General features: G+C 38.0%; 1 protein-coding gene across 2 annotated transcripts; it reads right to left on the bottom strand.

Annotated features, from left to right (window-relative positions):
• Window positions 1-4,050: 4,050 nt before the first annotated feature.
• Window positions 4,051-12,737, bottom strand: LOC113335967. Of its 2 annotated transcripts, none has more exons than XM_026581967.1 (5): window positions 12,421-12,737; window positions 11,184-11,274; window positions 8,463-8,526; window positions 7,753-8,338; window positions 4,051-4,325 (listed from the first exon to the last, which is right to left on the bottom strand). In XM_026581967.1, the coding sequence occupies exons 1-4, from the start codon at window positions 12,425-12,427 to the stop codon at window positions 8,144-8,146; spliced, it is 357 nt and encodes a 118-aa protein (XP_026437752.1). In that variant the 5' UTR covers window positions 12,428-12,737; the 3' UTR covers window positions 4,051-4,325; window positions 7,753-8,143. The 2 variants fall into 2 exon arrangements, with proteins under 2 accessions (XP_026437752.1, XP_026437753.1); XM_026581968.1 differs by lacking the exon at window positions 4,051-4,325 and adding an exon at window positions 5,139-5,418.
• Between the last annotated feature and the right edge of the window lie 927 nt (window positions 12,738-13,664).

The following is a 13,664-nucleotide window of genomic DNA, read 5'->3' as shown; positions in this document are numbered from 1 at the left end:
TTCCTCCAGCCTCTCGTCCTGATGGAGGAGTGGAAGTAGCTCGGGCAACGGCCGGGGGCGTTATGCTTGAAGAAACGTGGGGAGTTGCAGCAGCGGCTCTGGATCTGGTGATAGGAGGTGTCACGCCGGAGGGGGTGTTTCCTGCACCGCTGGTGTTGGACGTAGAGGTTCCAGTGCCGCGAGATGTGTTGATCGCGCTGATAGGCGGTATATTGGTGTCACCGGCGGGAATGTTGGTACCGGGGGTGTCTTCAGCGCCAGTGACATCAGGCTTTGTTTCTGATCCAGACCTAAGATCCACCATCTTGAAATTGGCAAGATTGAAATGAAAATTGAGAAATTAATTTCGCAACCGAGAGATTAATCTCCCACTGTGGTCGCCAGTTGTTTGAGGGGTAAAAACTGATTCTGCTGTTTTTGATAAATTTGCGTGTGTTGATGAGAAACGAATTCAAACCCTAAACAAATGCACTGCATGGGAGTACTTTTAGATTCGAGAGATAAATCTATAAGACTCTGGCATAAACCAAGAAATGATCGTTCCAGATTCAATTAGGTCACAAAGTGAAGGAGAAGAGTTGATCTTAGGGAGGGAAGAGAAGAAGGTATTTTAAATCAGAATGTTGAATTATGAAGGTGTAGATGTTTTATGACTTGTATCAGAATATGTTTTCTGGATACCTGTGTTGATAACACTTGTGTTCTTTCAAATAGGTTGAAAACCTATTTATACAAGTCATTGAGCGCACCCTGATCTCATAGGAAGTGGAGGTGATTAAGCAGTGGAGTTGTGTAAAAAGTGGTGATCACCACGTTTCCATTATAAAGGAAAATTGGTCACACCCTCACCCACTATCTCATTGTTGTTAATCGTTCTTTCTTCCCTGACACGTTCTCGTAATGGGCGCGTTGCATGCTGCATGCTGTAAACCGCCAGACCAATACCCCAGTGAGTATCCCCCAGTTTGTGACATGTTTGATGTCTCGAGTAAGTGGGTCAAGTCGTGAGACTTGCCGCTAAAAGCAGCACGTAATGCTTTTAGGTCAAACAATAAAAGTTACTTGTGAAATCAATATGCATAAAACATCGCTTATAATCGATGTATATAAAGCATCACTTTTAAATAAGCAGCTGAAAATAATTGATATGCAGGAAACATCGTTGTTTTGGAGCTCATTTAAATTTGTCGCGAATTGAACGTCTTAAAAGAGGTAGCATGACCGGCCACCTTTGGGCGATCGTTTGAGAACCCTATGGGTGAGCTACCACTTGGTCGATCGCTCCCTGTGGAGGAGAGGTGGCCAGTGATCACAGCGTTACCCTGTTTGATGTCTGAAAACAAATCTACACCAACTGACTAGGCTAGCGAAGTTGGATGGACGAGATGATTTGCGGCAGTTGCATATTGCCGTTGATGTAATTTAGGGTTTAGAAGCCGTGCGGCCATCCCTATTTTGGGCGATCGATTCAAAGCGCTGGGCGCTAGTTTGAGCAGGCCGATCGGCCACGTGCAAAGATGGGTTTCTAGTGAGCACACTGACATCTTCGGGGTCGCCTGAAATTGAATTTAAGCCACTTGATTTGGCCGGCGAAGATGTAGGGTTGTGATCGATTTGCGACAGCAATGTGTTGCCGCAAACGCAATTTATGGTTTCTAAAGAAGCGTGTTCATCCTACTTTTGGCGATGGATTCTACACACTCTTGGCTTGCCGTGGGCAGGTCGATCGACCATGTGTGTAGCTGAGTCGCCGGTGAACACGCCAGCGCTTCTTTGATCGTTCGAAGGATAATCCAAGCCGTCCAACTAGGCTAGCTAAGTTGGGTGGTCGTGATGTTTTTTGAGACCGTTTTTGTCGGTTTTAGCTCGTATGAGCTCTTTTTAAAACAACGCGATCACCCATGTTTTCACGAGCGTTCAAGGGTGTGGCGGATGAGCTAAGGAATTTAGACCGGTCGGGAGGTAGTGGGTCCGCCGGTGTTTGTCATGATGATCGCCTAGTTCCGGTAGGAGTAGGCTAGGCTTGTTGAATTGCGTGGCCAAATCTTGTGGCCGTGATCATTTTTTAAGACTGATATGGACGGTCTAGATTTTCCTTAAGGAATTTAAATGCGTCGATCGAGCTAACTTTTAATTAAAAGTGTGTCGACACGCTGATATCTTTGTCAGCGAGTGGTGTAGCCCGTGTGAGTATTTTCATGTAGGTCTCAATACTGACACTTCGGGAGATTCATGCTACCCCGTTGCGAGTGAACATTAATCGTCATGTCATGCCAATATTGAGAGTTCGGCTGGGAACATAGCGTAGGAAAATACTAGGCAGGTCACGCATTAGTGAATAATGCCGATGGAGAATAAAATTCATACAATATCTGGGATCATTGCTATATGCACCATTCTGAGTGAATTTTAATATATTAAATTTCTCAATACATCTGTGAGCGAAGAGGTTTATGCACTCATCACTTTCAGATGACTTTTGTTCCTTTGCAGGATGACATCACATTAAATACAGGATTTTACATTTTTAGCCCTGAACTAAAAACCACCATCAACAACTGTATAGTAATACGACTTTTGTCTCAAGAAGGGAGATAGAGTAGAAATAGACTTTCAGAGTGATAGATGAGTTTCAGTCTCCACATACCTTTTGTTGATAGAGTTCCACAAGTTCTCCTTAGTAGTTCTTCGTCTTCAATCAATGAACGCTGTGAAGTCTAAAGCTTAACTACACAATCTATCCTAGTCTGAGACATTATTATAAGTAGACTAGAAATCAAGACTTATACTTTTGATCACTAAACTTGACAAACAAGCTTGAGATAGCAACGCCTGCGAGTTCGACCGAGCAGTGCTCTAACAGGATGTCTTACTTATGTAAGAAAACCAAATCCAGCAATGACGAAATTAGCAAATAAGACTTATAAATGTGTATTTATCGGTTATGCTAAGAATAGTACTGCTTACAGATTTCTGAAATTAGATTCATATGATATCATTGAATCAATAGATGCTGAATTCTTTGAACGTATGAGATTGAAACACAAGAAACTTAAGAAGAAAAACATGAGAATGTGTTGTTAGTGTGGTTGGTTTTTGTAGCAGATTTGACGCTTTGCATATCCTTGTGTGTCCTATTGGTATTTTCTTAACTAGTTTACCGCGCACGATGGGGGGGGGACCGAAGATCCGAGCAAAATTCTTATGGATTAAGTTTTTACTGAATTCATTGATTTTGCAACGGTAATTAGGAACACATATATGCGTTACTATTTTTTTTTTTCTTATATCACACTTTTTTTGCACCTCACTTTTTCAACTGTTTGGTTTAATTTGAAGCAAATAGGGGTAAAAATGGTGGGATCCATTCGATTTTATGGAGTTGAAATATAAATGGTGACCACGAATCATTGATTATCAAACCAATTTTGGAATAGGACAATGAATTTCGATCCAATTTGATCGAATTGAGTGAAATTGTTCAAAACTGCGGCAAATTAGTTTAGGCCACGGTTTTTTCAAGGATTTTAGGTCGAAATAATAACAATCAACTCATGTTTTGATCAATTTGATGATGCTTATTAGTAGTTGGGTATTATAACTCTTTGATTATCAAATCAATTTTGGAAAAAAACGATGATTTCATATTCAATTGAATCAATCAAAAATGAAAAAAAAGCGTTACATCCAATTACATTTTTGGCATTTATTGTCATCACATAGAAGGACTCCCCTCGTTCGTCCAATTAAAATAATTTTTTTCCATATATATATGCCTTGCGAGTATAAGTTGGTACATTTGGTGGCAGAAAGAATCTAACAAACATGAAATCAAAATAATTGGACTGGTATGGGCAGGGTATGTTGTTCTAGGAACTAGGAAGTGGCCTCATCTAGGAGCCAGTTGGGCCCTCCCAAAAACAGTCACACCAGGCTCAGTTTCTCACAAATGGGATCACTTAACCAACTTGGAAACATATTTTCAACAGGCAACACTATTACTACTGTTTGCCTTTTTGGCTAAAACATCTGCCATACTATTTGTGGATCTAGGAACATTGGATACTTCCCATTTATTAAAATTCTTAAGAAGTTCTAAACAATCTCTAACCACATTAAGATTAACATTGGATACTATTTGTTTGTCCATTTGAAGGAACCAATTTTTCCTTTCAAAGCATTAACCACATTAAGATTGTCCCCTTGCAGAGATACATTTGTGATTTCCATTCTCCTTGCTAGGTTGGCAGCTTCTAATGCAGCCATCGCTTCAGCTTGCTCCTCTCCTGCTACTGCTGGGATACACCAGGCTCCAAGAGTCGCACCTGTATCATTAATCACAATTAGTCCAATAACCCATTATGTTGCTCTCTTTATAATATGAAGCATCAAAGTTTATCTTAGTAAATGTAGAGGGAGGATTGCCCAAGGGACATTAATGAAAGAGGAAACATGCTGATTTTGCTGAACAGACAATCTGTCCATGTTTTTCTTCCACTCCCGCATTTCACATTTAATTTTTCTCCAACTGCCAAGCACACTACTGAGATTTGCTTTGCAAAACATTAGACAGCCATCTGCAAAAAACATACGACTGATAGGGGGGCTAGTTTTGGATACTTCTATACCATGCAAAAGATTTTCTTGTTCAGCTGAAATTAGCATCCTAGAGAAACATTCCATGACAATGATAAACAGATAGGGTGACAAGGTGTCTCCCAATCTAAGACCCCTTGTAGGAAAGAAAACTACACCTGGAGATCCATTCAATAGCACAGAAGTGGAAACTGTAGAAATACATTCATGCATCATAGTACACCATTCCTCATGGAAGCCTAATTTTCTAAGTGTGGCAATCAAAAAACCCTTTTCAATTCTGTCAAAAGCCTTTGACATATCTAATTTCACCGCCATTAGACCTGTTTTAGCTTTATTCTTCCTGATAGTGTCAACTAATTAATGAGCTATCACTATGTTGTCTCTAATCCGCTAAGAAGAAAGGAAAGCAGCCTGAAAGGGACTAATGAATTTATCCCTAACTAACTTGAGCCTAGAAGCTAGCAACTTACTTACTATTTTATAAGCTTCATTTCTAAGACTAATAGGTCTAAAGTCAGTCGCATGCTTAGGAGAAGCATTCTTAGGGATCATTTAGTTGAAATTATGATTAATTGTTTCAACAAATGCTTAGAATGGAAAAATGATTGGACCATTTTCACAGTATCATCACCAATGAGTTCCCACATTTTTGACACCCTGGAGGATAGCCATCTGGACCCGGCAAGGTCCATGGCTGCATTTGGAAAACAGTATTTCTGATTTCATCAGCATTCGGCATTCTAGTAAGCATGATATTCTCAGCCTCAGAAATACAAGGAGCTAGATCCTTTAAAAAATCATCAGGGTTGGCCAGATGACCTACACATTTTAAAAGAAACGATTTCTAAGTTCATGAGCAATACCATCCCTATCAGTAAGCCAAATACCAAGATCAGATTGTAAAAGATCAATTTGGGTTCTTTTCGTTCAAAATTTAACCTCATCATGCAAGTATTAAGCATTCATGTCATCAAAGGTCAAAACATTTTCCTTAGCTCTTTGCATATAGAACTCATTCTTAACATCATACAGAAAATTAAGTTTATTTTCTAATTCAGCTAGCATGTTTCAATTATGAGGATTATTAGGATGTTGAACTAAATTAGCAATTTGAGATTGTGGGGCTGTTTGGTAACCCATTATTTTAATGGATTATCATCTTATAATCCATTATGCAGATTATAATGGATTTTATATGTGTTTGGTAACCATTATAATAATTGCTTATTTTAATCATAATGGAAAAAATCCATTATTTCCATAAACAAGAAAAAGTTGTTTTGAAAATTTATTATAATCAATTATTTTTCTAGCAAACTCAAATTGAATTTTTTCTTCTTATTTTCTCTAAACTATCAAGAGAGAGGCAAACAAACAACATAGGACTAAAATAATCATTCAAAAATGTTTTAAATTTTTTCTTCTTATAATCCATTGTTTTTCTTCTTTTTTTCGAGATCATCATTCTAAAATAATCAATTATTTGAAAAAAAGTGTTTGGAAAATTTTATTTTTAAAATGATTATACCAAAATCATTTATCTATTTATGATTATAAATAATCGTAAATTTTACCAAACAAGGCCTGTATGTCTCTAATCTGTGTATGGAAGTTCATATTCCAATCCTTAAGAATATATTTAACATTCTGTAAAGTTTTAGCGTGCTTGAATGCATAAGAACCATTAATATCAACAGACAAATTTTGCTTAATCAGTTACATACAAGTAGCATCAAGAAAATAACATCTGTTAAACCTATAAGCTCCCTTCTATTGGTAGAATTATTCTCTCTAGCACTGACAAACAAGATGGGACAATAATCACTCCCATGAGGAATCAGATGATACACCACACTATTAGGTTATTCAGAAAATCAATTCAATATTTCCCAAAGCCCTATCTAATCTTTCAATACCGGAGAACTATCATTCCTTCTATTAGACCAGGTATAGGAAGATCCTACAGAAGGGATATCAGAAAGATCTAAAAAATCTAGATGGTCAGTGACAGAATCAAGTTCAGATTGAGATGGAGCATTACCACCAAATTTATCCTCTTTCCTATCCAAGGACATTGGAATTGATGTCTAAGTCGACTTAGATAATCCCATTGGTTCCTAATATCTTCATCATTCAGGGCACTACACATGCATACAATAAGAGATCTATCCATTCTAGTATCTATTTGAGTATGACAGATGATAAAGTTCCTAGTAGCATCAACTATATCTAGGTCTATACCATCCTTCCAGAGAAGAAAAAGCCCACCAGAAACCTATGTTGTCAAAGGCGTCGCCTAGGCGGCTAAAGTGGCCTTATTTTGAGCTTGGGCGCCCCGCAGTGGGTAAGGAGATGCCACTTGTGGCCCCCAGGCGTCGCCTTTCTAGGCGCTCAGGCCAAGGCGCCAGTTTGTTGGGCGCCAAAATTACATTTTTAAAGGAGATACAATGTGCAGACGCACCTATAGGTTTTATAAGGTAATCTTTTTCATCAAGTCTTACATTAATATTATAAAACCCTAAGCTAATTATTTTGAGAAAAAGATCATTCCTAGCTGTTTTTGTTAATTACTTTAACAATAGTAAAGGAAAATAAATCTTTCCAAATCCTTTGCAAATCTTTTTCATTAAGATTTACAAGCTAATATAGAAAGTTTAAGCTAATAATCAGTCATGTCAAGAACATAACATTTATTAGTTATTTTTTATAATTATTGTTCTACGCTGCGGCTCGGGATTTTACACCCGACGCTGAGCGGCGCCTTACGCCCATGACAACATAGCCAGAAACACCTAGGTCTATACCATCCTTCCAGAGAACAAAAAGCCCGCCAGAAACACCTATAGGGTTAACATAACAGTAATGGGGGAACCCTAATCTTTGAGTGAACTGAATCATTCTTTTATCTTGAATTTTAGTCTCAGAGAGGAAAACCAAATCAGGATCATTAGCAGAAGTTAAATCACTAAGGTGATACGTAGTGTATTCCCAAACCCCTATACGTTCCAGGCAAGCACCTTCATACTATAAAATTTGAAATCTCTTGACCTAACTGATTTGAATCCAATTGAACTAAATAATGACTTAACTTTCCAAAATTGAAACCACCCAACACACAAAAAGTATACTGATAGGAAAAAGTTTGAGTAAAACCTGTTTTGCATTACTGGTAGCAGCATGGTCATGCATAGTTCCATCTCCTTCACCCATTCTTTCCATCCCTACCATTTGATAGGTCTTCATCACTGTGAGTTGCAATACCATTCTCTATTTGGCAATCAGATCGTGTTATGATTATGGTTTGAGGTTTGAGTGGGATTAAGTATCTGAGAAATAAAAAGAGGATTTTGGATGATGATTTGAGAATTTTCTGCATCTTTTATGTTTTCTAGGATACGGTTCTGAAAATTGGGTACTGCCAGGCCTTTGATTATTTTCTTCTCCTGCTTCCTGTTCCATACCATTTCTCATCGTTTCTTCAATTTTATGTTCATTCTCAGCATATAGTTAATCCCAACAAAAATAACGGAAGCATCTGTGCTATCTAAAGAATCCACAACACAAAGCTCTTTATCCTCCGAGTCAAAGGATGATCTATGAAACTCAGAACCACTGCTCCTAAATGAACTTGTTGACAGGAAATCCTGTGCAACAAAGAAAGCATTGTCATCTTCGTCAGTTTCTTCATCAGCAGCATCATGTCTTTCATCGTCATCATCAGATGCACTTGCAGATCCTTCTGCAAAAACACATGCAGAAAATATATTATTAGTATAAGATGCTAAAAAACCATAGGAACAGTTAGAATGCTTAAATTGTCTGGGCAACAAGACTTTTTTCTTGGTTTGATCTTGAGGAATCACCTTGTTCTTTCGATTGTCTTTGGCTCTCATCAACAAGCATATCCTCCAAGTCAACCTTTTCTCTCTACACCACACAGATATATGTCACGGTTTAGCAAGGAAAACTTTCTGAGTAACTTAGAATCTATGACAAAGGAGGGAGAAGAGTAGTAACACTTGATCAAAATAAAAATACAGAACCTTGACTAGCATTATATAAAAGGCCGACTTACTAAAGTAAGCTGCTTCACTTATATAAGTCGAAAAGATGCTTTCTAAAAACAAAATTACGTAAACAGCATATATAATGAAGTGTAGGGTAGTAAAAAGATTACAATAACAATTTAGATAATTTAGAATAAACCGTCACTCATTAAGGCAAAATAATCAATCAACAGCGAAGTTAAGATCTATTAGACAATAAAGTGGACAAACAAGCCTCTTTCCTGCAGTGCCAAATATAACTTTGAGCACGACAGTTAACTAAGTAACCATTAAAGAAATACAAATTGCCAAAACTTTGTCTGCCAGGCTAAAACATGTGCTTCCCCAACTAATATCAACCTCCGAAAGTGCTTTCATCATTCAGGGGAGACAAATTACTGACAGCATTCTCATGGCTAACGAATGTATCGACTCAAACTAACGTCTTAAGGAGCCTGGTCGGATTTTCAAGTTGGAAGTAGAGAAGGCATCTGACATGGTTAATTGGGGATTCCTGATTTGGGTCTTTCGAAAAATGGGGTTTGGTTTTCTGTGAAGGAAGCGGATCTTATGACTTATCCTGCATACACCACGCTCATTTTGCTGTTTTGGTGAATAGGCATGCTGGAACGAAGTTCAAGGGCTCTAGAGGGCTACGCCAAGGTGATCCTCTATCTCCCTTCCTCTTGCCTATTGTAATGGAAGGTCTTTGCAGGCAGAGGAGGAACCAAAACTGAAGATTGGGGGGGCGGCTTGGAAAGATAAATTTGCGCACTTGTAAAATAAATTGCTATGCCAAAAAAAGAACAAAGATAACCTATTAAAAGAACATCAGAAGTCCTAATGGACATCAGCTCCTCAATGTACTTCCTGATGGACAAAGACATTATAAGAAACCCAAGAAATATGTTCAAAATTTACCTCATCAACTTCCCTGAATCAGCTAATATTAACTACCCTGGAATATAAAGTTTAATTGAGTACATCCACATGAATAACAGCTAGAAAAGAAATAACAAAAAACGAAAAATGTTTTCACTAAATATCATGGACGAGAAGATGTTGCATATACACCATTTTTTTGGTTGCTCGGCTATGTCACTGCAAAGAGTATTATGATAAGTCTAGCCATGTGATACCACTAAGACCACTCAACTGCAATATAGAGCCACAGCATAAGCAACCTCATAGTAGTGGCAGAGGGCTAATATTGGCAGAACATAAAAAGAACTGCTAATGAAAACATGAAATTTCTGGAAAACAAGGTTCTGATAGATCTAAAACTTCAAGCACACCTCCACTACGAACTGCTTAAATATCCTTAGGCATTAATTACAAATTCATAGTTGACCATAAAGATTAAACCTAAAACATTATAATTTTCAATTATACAATTATCAACCCTAAAGATAGTATCATAGTAACCTATAGTGAGACAAATCTATGCTCCTTTTCATGGAATCCAGGGGGTAGTTTGATACAAAATTTCATTTAGTAACCCAAACTTCTTTCGTCCGATAACCTTCACCATACCTCAGTTTTCCTAATATTCATCTTTCTTTCTCCCACTGGAATTAATTGAAGAAAAGAACAACTTCTCTTACGCAAAGTGGCATACTTCTTTTAGGAACCTGTCAACTAAATTCCCTACCCGGGCTTGATAGTAAATTCCTACCCGGTCTTGACTAATTTAAGCTATCATTTACTACCAATTTTGTTTGATTGACCCCTGGCTTCAGCCAGGGGAAGCCTTATGCATACTTCCGCCCCTGTTGGCAGGATGCTAGCTAAAGCGTAAGAGTGTTGAGCTATCAAAGGTCCAACGGTAACCAAGCAATGATACACTATGTCTCATTTACTATTTGCGGATGATAATCTTTTGTTCTCCACTGATACCGAAGATCACATCCAGAATATAAAAGGAATTCTTATGTGTTTTGAGATGTCTACTGGCTTGCTAATCAACATGTCCAAAAGCACAGCCATAGGTGTTGGTGATTACCAACATAGTTTGGCAGTTCAATCTTTCTTGGGTTATAATTTTGAGGAGCTTCCTTTCAGAAACTTAGGAATGCCATCAGGGGCTAACTACAGATGCTAGAAGATCTGGGATCCGGAGTTAGGGTCAATTGATAAGAGATTGGCGGGATATGGAGGTAGATTAGTTCTGATTAAGAGTGTATTGAGTTCTCTTGCTATCTATTGTTAAATTCAGGTTCCTTTTGCTTAGAATTAATATCAACTAATAGTACCAAAGGTACATGGAGAATAAATGAACAATTACAATATGAAACAACGAGTAATTATTATAATTAACAAGTAAATAGAGAGCTTCGTTAAATTTCATAACATTGCCAGAGCAGATACTTTAGATAAAATGATCCAACAACAAAACTATGGAAATTCCACAATTTAGAGTCTAAAGTAAACAAGATTCTGAAATCCCAGGGTTTGCATTCGCAAATGAATTCAGAACCAACATTATAGCCGTGAAACATAAGCACATAGACCTCTGATAGGCAGAAAAATTTTCCATACCTGTCAATATCAGGTAGCAGTGGCAGAATTTCAGTAAGCTTTAATCCTTTATTAGTGGCATGAACCAGCCGCAACTTGCACCTGTTTTTCCCTGAAATAGTTGTTAAAAATCTATTAAATACACTAAGTTTGATGGAAGGAAACCTGTTAGTAATATTATCCAAAATATAGCTACCTCCCCTGATTACTCTTAGAACTTTAACTCGTTTTTCACAAAGGGAATGCATATGGAAAATGTTACATAAAGACAAACTTGGGTCGGGAACAGATTTTACTGCAGGATTCTTGAGTTGATAGCTCAGAGCAGATCGGACATTCATTGATGTACATATGATCACTGAATTACTACAGAGAAAATGTAAGTATTGGGACACAATTGATTTTGCAGAAAGCAAATGTGGCTAAGAAGATAGAGAGCAAAATGAGGGTGTTTTTATGGGGAACTAAGGAAGGGAGAAACAAGCTACCTCTAGTTGCATGGAAGACGGTTTGCAAGGACAGAGAGCACGGCGGCCTTGGTATAAAGAGCATAAGGGAGTTCAGTGACGCCCTTTTCAGCAAATGGTTGTTGCGCTTATCAACAGATACAAATGCTTTTTGGAAAAAAAAAAATCTAGGAGATAAATATGGGGTACGAGAAAATGATTGGGATGCTAGGCCAGTTAAGCAAACTTATGGCACCGGCTAGTGGAGGGGCACTACTAACAGGCTGGAGCTATTTTCACAGGGTACCGAGGACAAAGTTGCGAATGGGAGAAGAACCAAATTTTGGCCTGATGTTTGGAGTGGGGACATCCCTCTCAAGCTGAAATTCCCAGGTTTGTTTGGAGTATCCAGGAAACAGAAAAGGGTGGGTTGCCGAGTTCTATAGAGATGGAGCTTAGGACATTGATACTAGGAGAAGACTCACTGACTTGCAGATTTAAGAAGCAGCTCTTCTTTGTCAACAACTAGCTGATGTAAACTCTCAACGACGAACAAGATACAAGATGATGGAGGTGGGAAAAAAGATGGAATTTTCTCTGTGAGATCAATGATCATATTATGATGATCTGGACTCCTTTAATCCCTATAATTTTTTGTTTGGCTAATGCATCACAACTCCATTATGACTCAAGACAATCTCACTCACAGACCAATGACATGTTTCAATCGAGAAATTAACAAACCCTAAAACTGAAATTAACATCTAATAATTCCACGCAAGAATTTGAGTAAAAAAAGAGATTAAAAGTACCTTCCATTGCACCAGAGCGGGATCGAAATTGGTGGGTTTGAAAATGTCCGAGTATGTCATGATTGTAATTGTGTTTCTGTTTTCAATTCCAGCACTGAATTTGGTTGCGGTTTTGATGAAGGTGGTGGTGATGAATCTAGGGTTTTTATTCGACCTCTGATAAGAGCATGACGATCTTCTTCTCTATAAAAAAATCCTAGCATGACGATCTTCTCCTCCATTGAAAATCCTTCTCCTTCGATTTGGGTGTGGGTGACATAGTTTTGTTTGCTGTCGATTTGGAAGTTCATGGCAAATGAGATTTGTAGGGTTTTATTATTTTCTGACTTATTAATTTTTGAAAGGATTTGAAAGCTGAATGGTTGGGGAGGAGGTCCCTGAGTCCCTGACTTACCATTTATTTGGGCTCAAAAACTTGGTTGCAAAATGGATATTGTGCGGTCTGCTTACTTAGGCCTATTCCTATGGTATGGGCCGTATGGCAAAAACACAAAAAAAAATGTTGTTTGGCATGCCAAGTGGCATGGAAAACGAGTTGCGCCACTATGGAAAAACCATTGAGCGACAGAGTTCCTGTCGACTGTTGTTTTCAAAAACGCTTGTGGTATTCAGAATATCGCTGCGACAAACATTCTAACGTACGATATAAATAGTAATGCTGGCGATAGCAAGATTATCGACCAGTAGTTGTTTTGCAACGGTTAATTCCCCTTGATGGATTCATATACGTCATGTTTTTGCTGCGCGTTCATAATTGAAGTGTTAGATTGAAGAATGTTATGCTTGTCATAGTCAAACCCAAATTTTTCTTGAGAAAGATGACTTTTTTTACTCTCACTGTTCTGATATTTCCTATCAACTGCTCTTTGCTTCTCGACGGTCTTTTGATGTTCCATAAACTCCGCCATGTTAAATCCACCGGAACTCCCTCCTTCTTGAGCTAATTTTCTAACCAGTCTTGCATTGTTCCTCCCTGGAAGTTTTCTCTTACCATTATTATAATTATTAAAAACTAAGTTACCATTTGGATTTCTTGCATTATCTGGTGAAGAATTTGGTGTTGAGGGAGAAGAATTATATGGTGACTTTTCAGGTACTTGTTGATTACTTGCTAAGATATCTGGATTATATTTGTTCAACACCTTCAAAATATGATAACAACTTTCGTAAGCGAACTGTTTACCATGTTTTCGCTGCCAATCTGTACGAACCTGTCTTTCAAAAGCGGTTGCTTCCCTGTTGAT

Source organism: Papaver somniferum, unplaced genomic scaffold, assembly GCF_003573695.1.
Source record: "Papaver somniferum cultivar HN1 unplaced genomic scaffold, ASM357369v1 unplaced-scaffold_150, whole genome shotgun sequence".
Taxonomy (NCBI): domain Eukaryota; kingdom Viridiplantae; phylum Streptophyta; class Magnoliopsida; order Ranunculales; family Papaveraceae; genus Papaver; species Papaver somniferum.
This window is presented reverse-complemented; position numbering and strand designations above follow the sequence as displayed.

Excerpts from the sequence above, each read along its gene's own strand:
- LOC113335967 (XM_026581967.1), bottom strand. Across the intron at positions 8,527-11,183 it reads CTGCTACCTGATATTGACAG|AGAGAAAAGGTTGACTTGGA; the intron begins GTATGGAAAATT and ends TGTGTGGTGTAG. Across the intron at positions 8,339-8,462 it reads AAGACAATCGAAAGAACAAG|AAGGATCTGCAAGTGCATCT; the intron begins GTGATTCCTCAA and ends GTGTTTTTGCAG.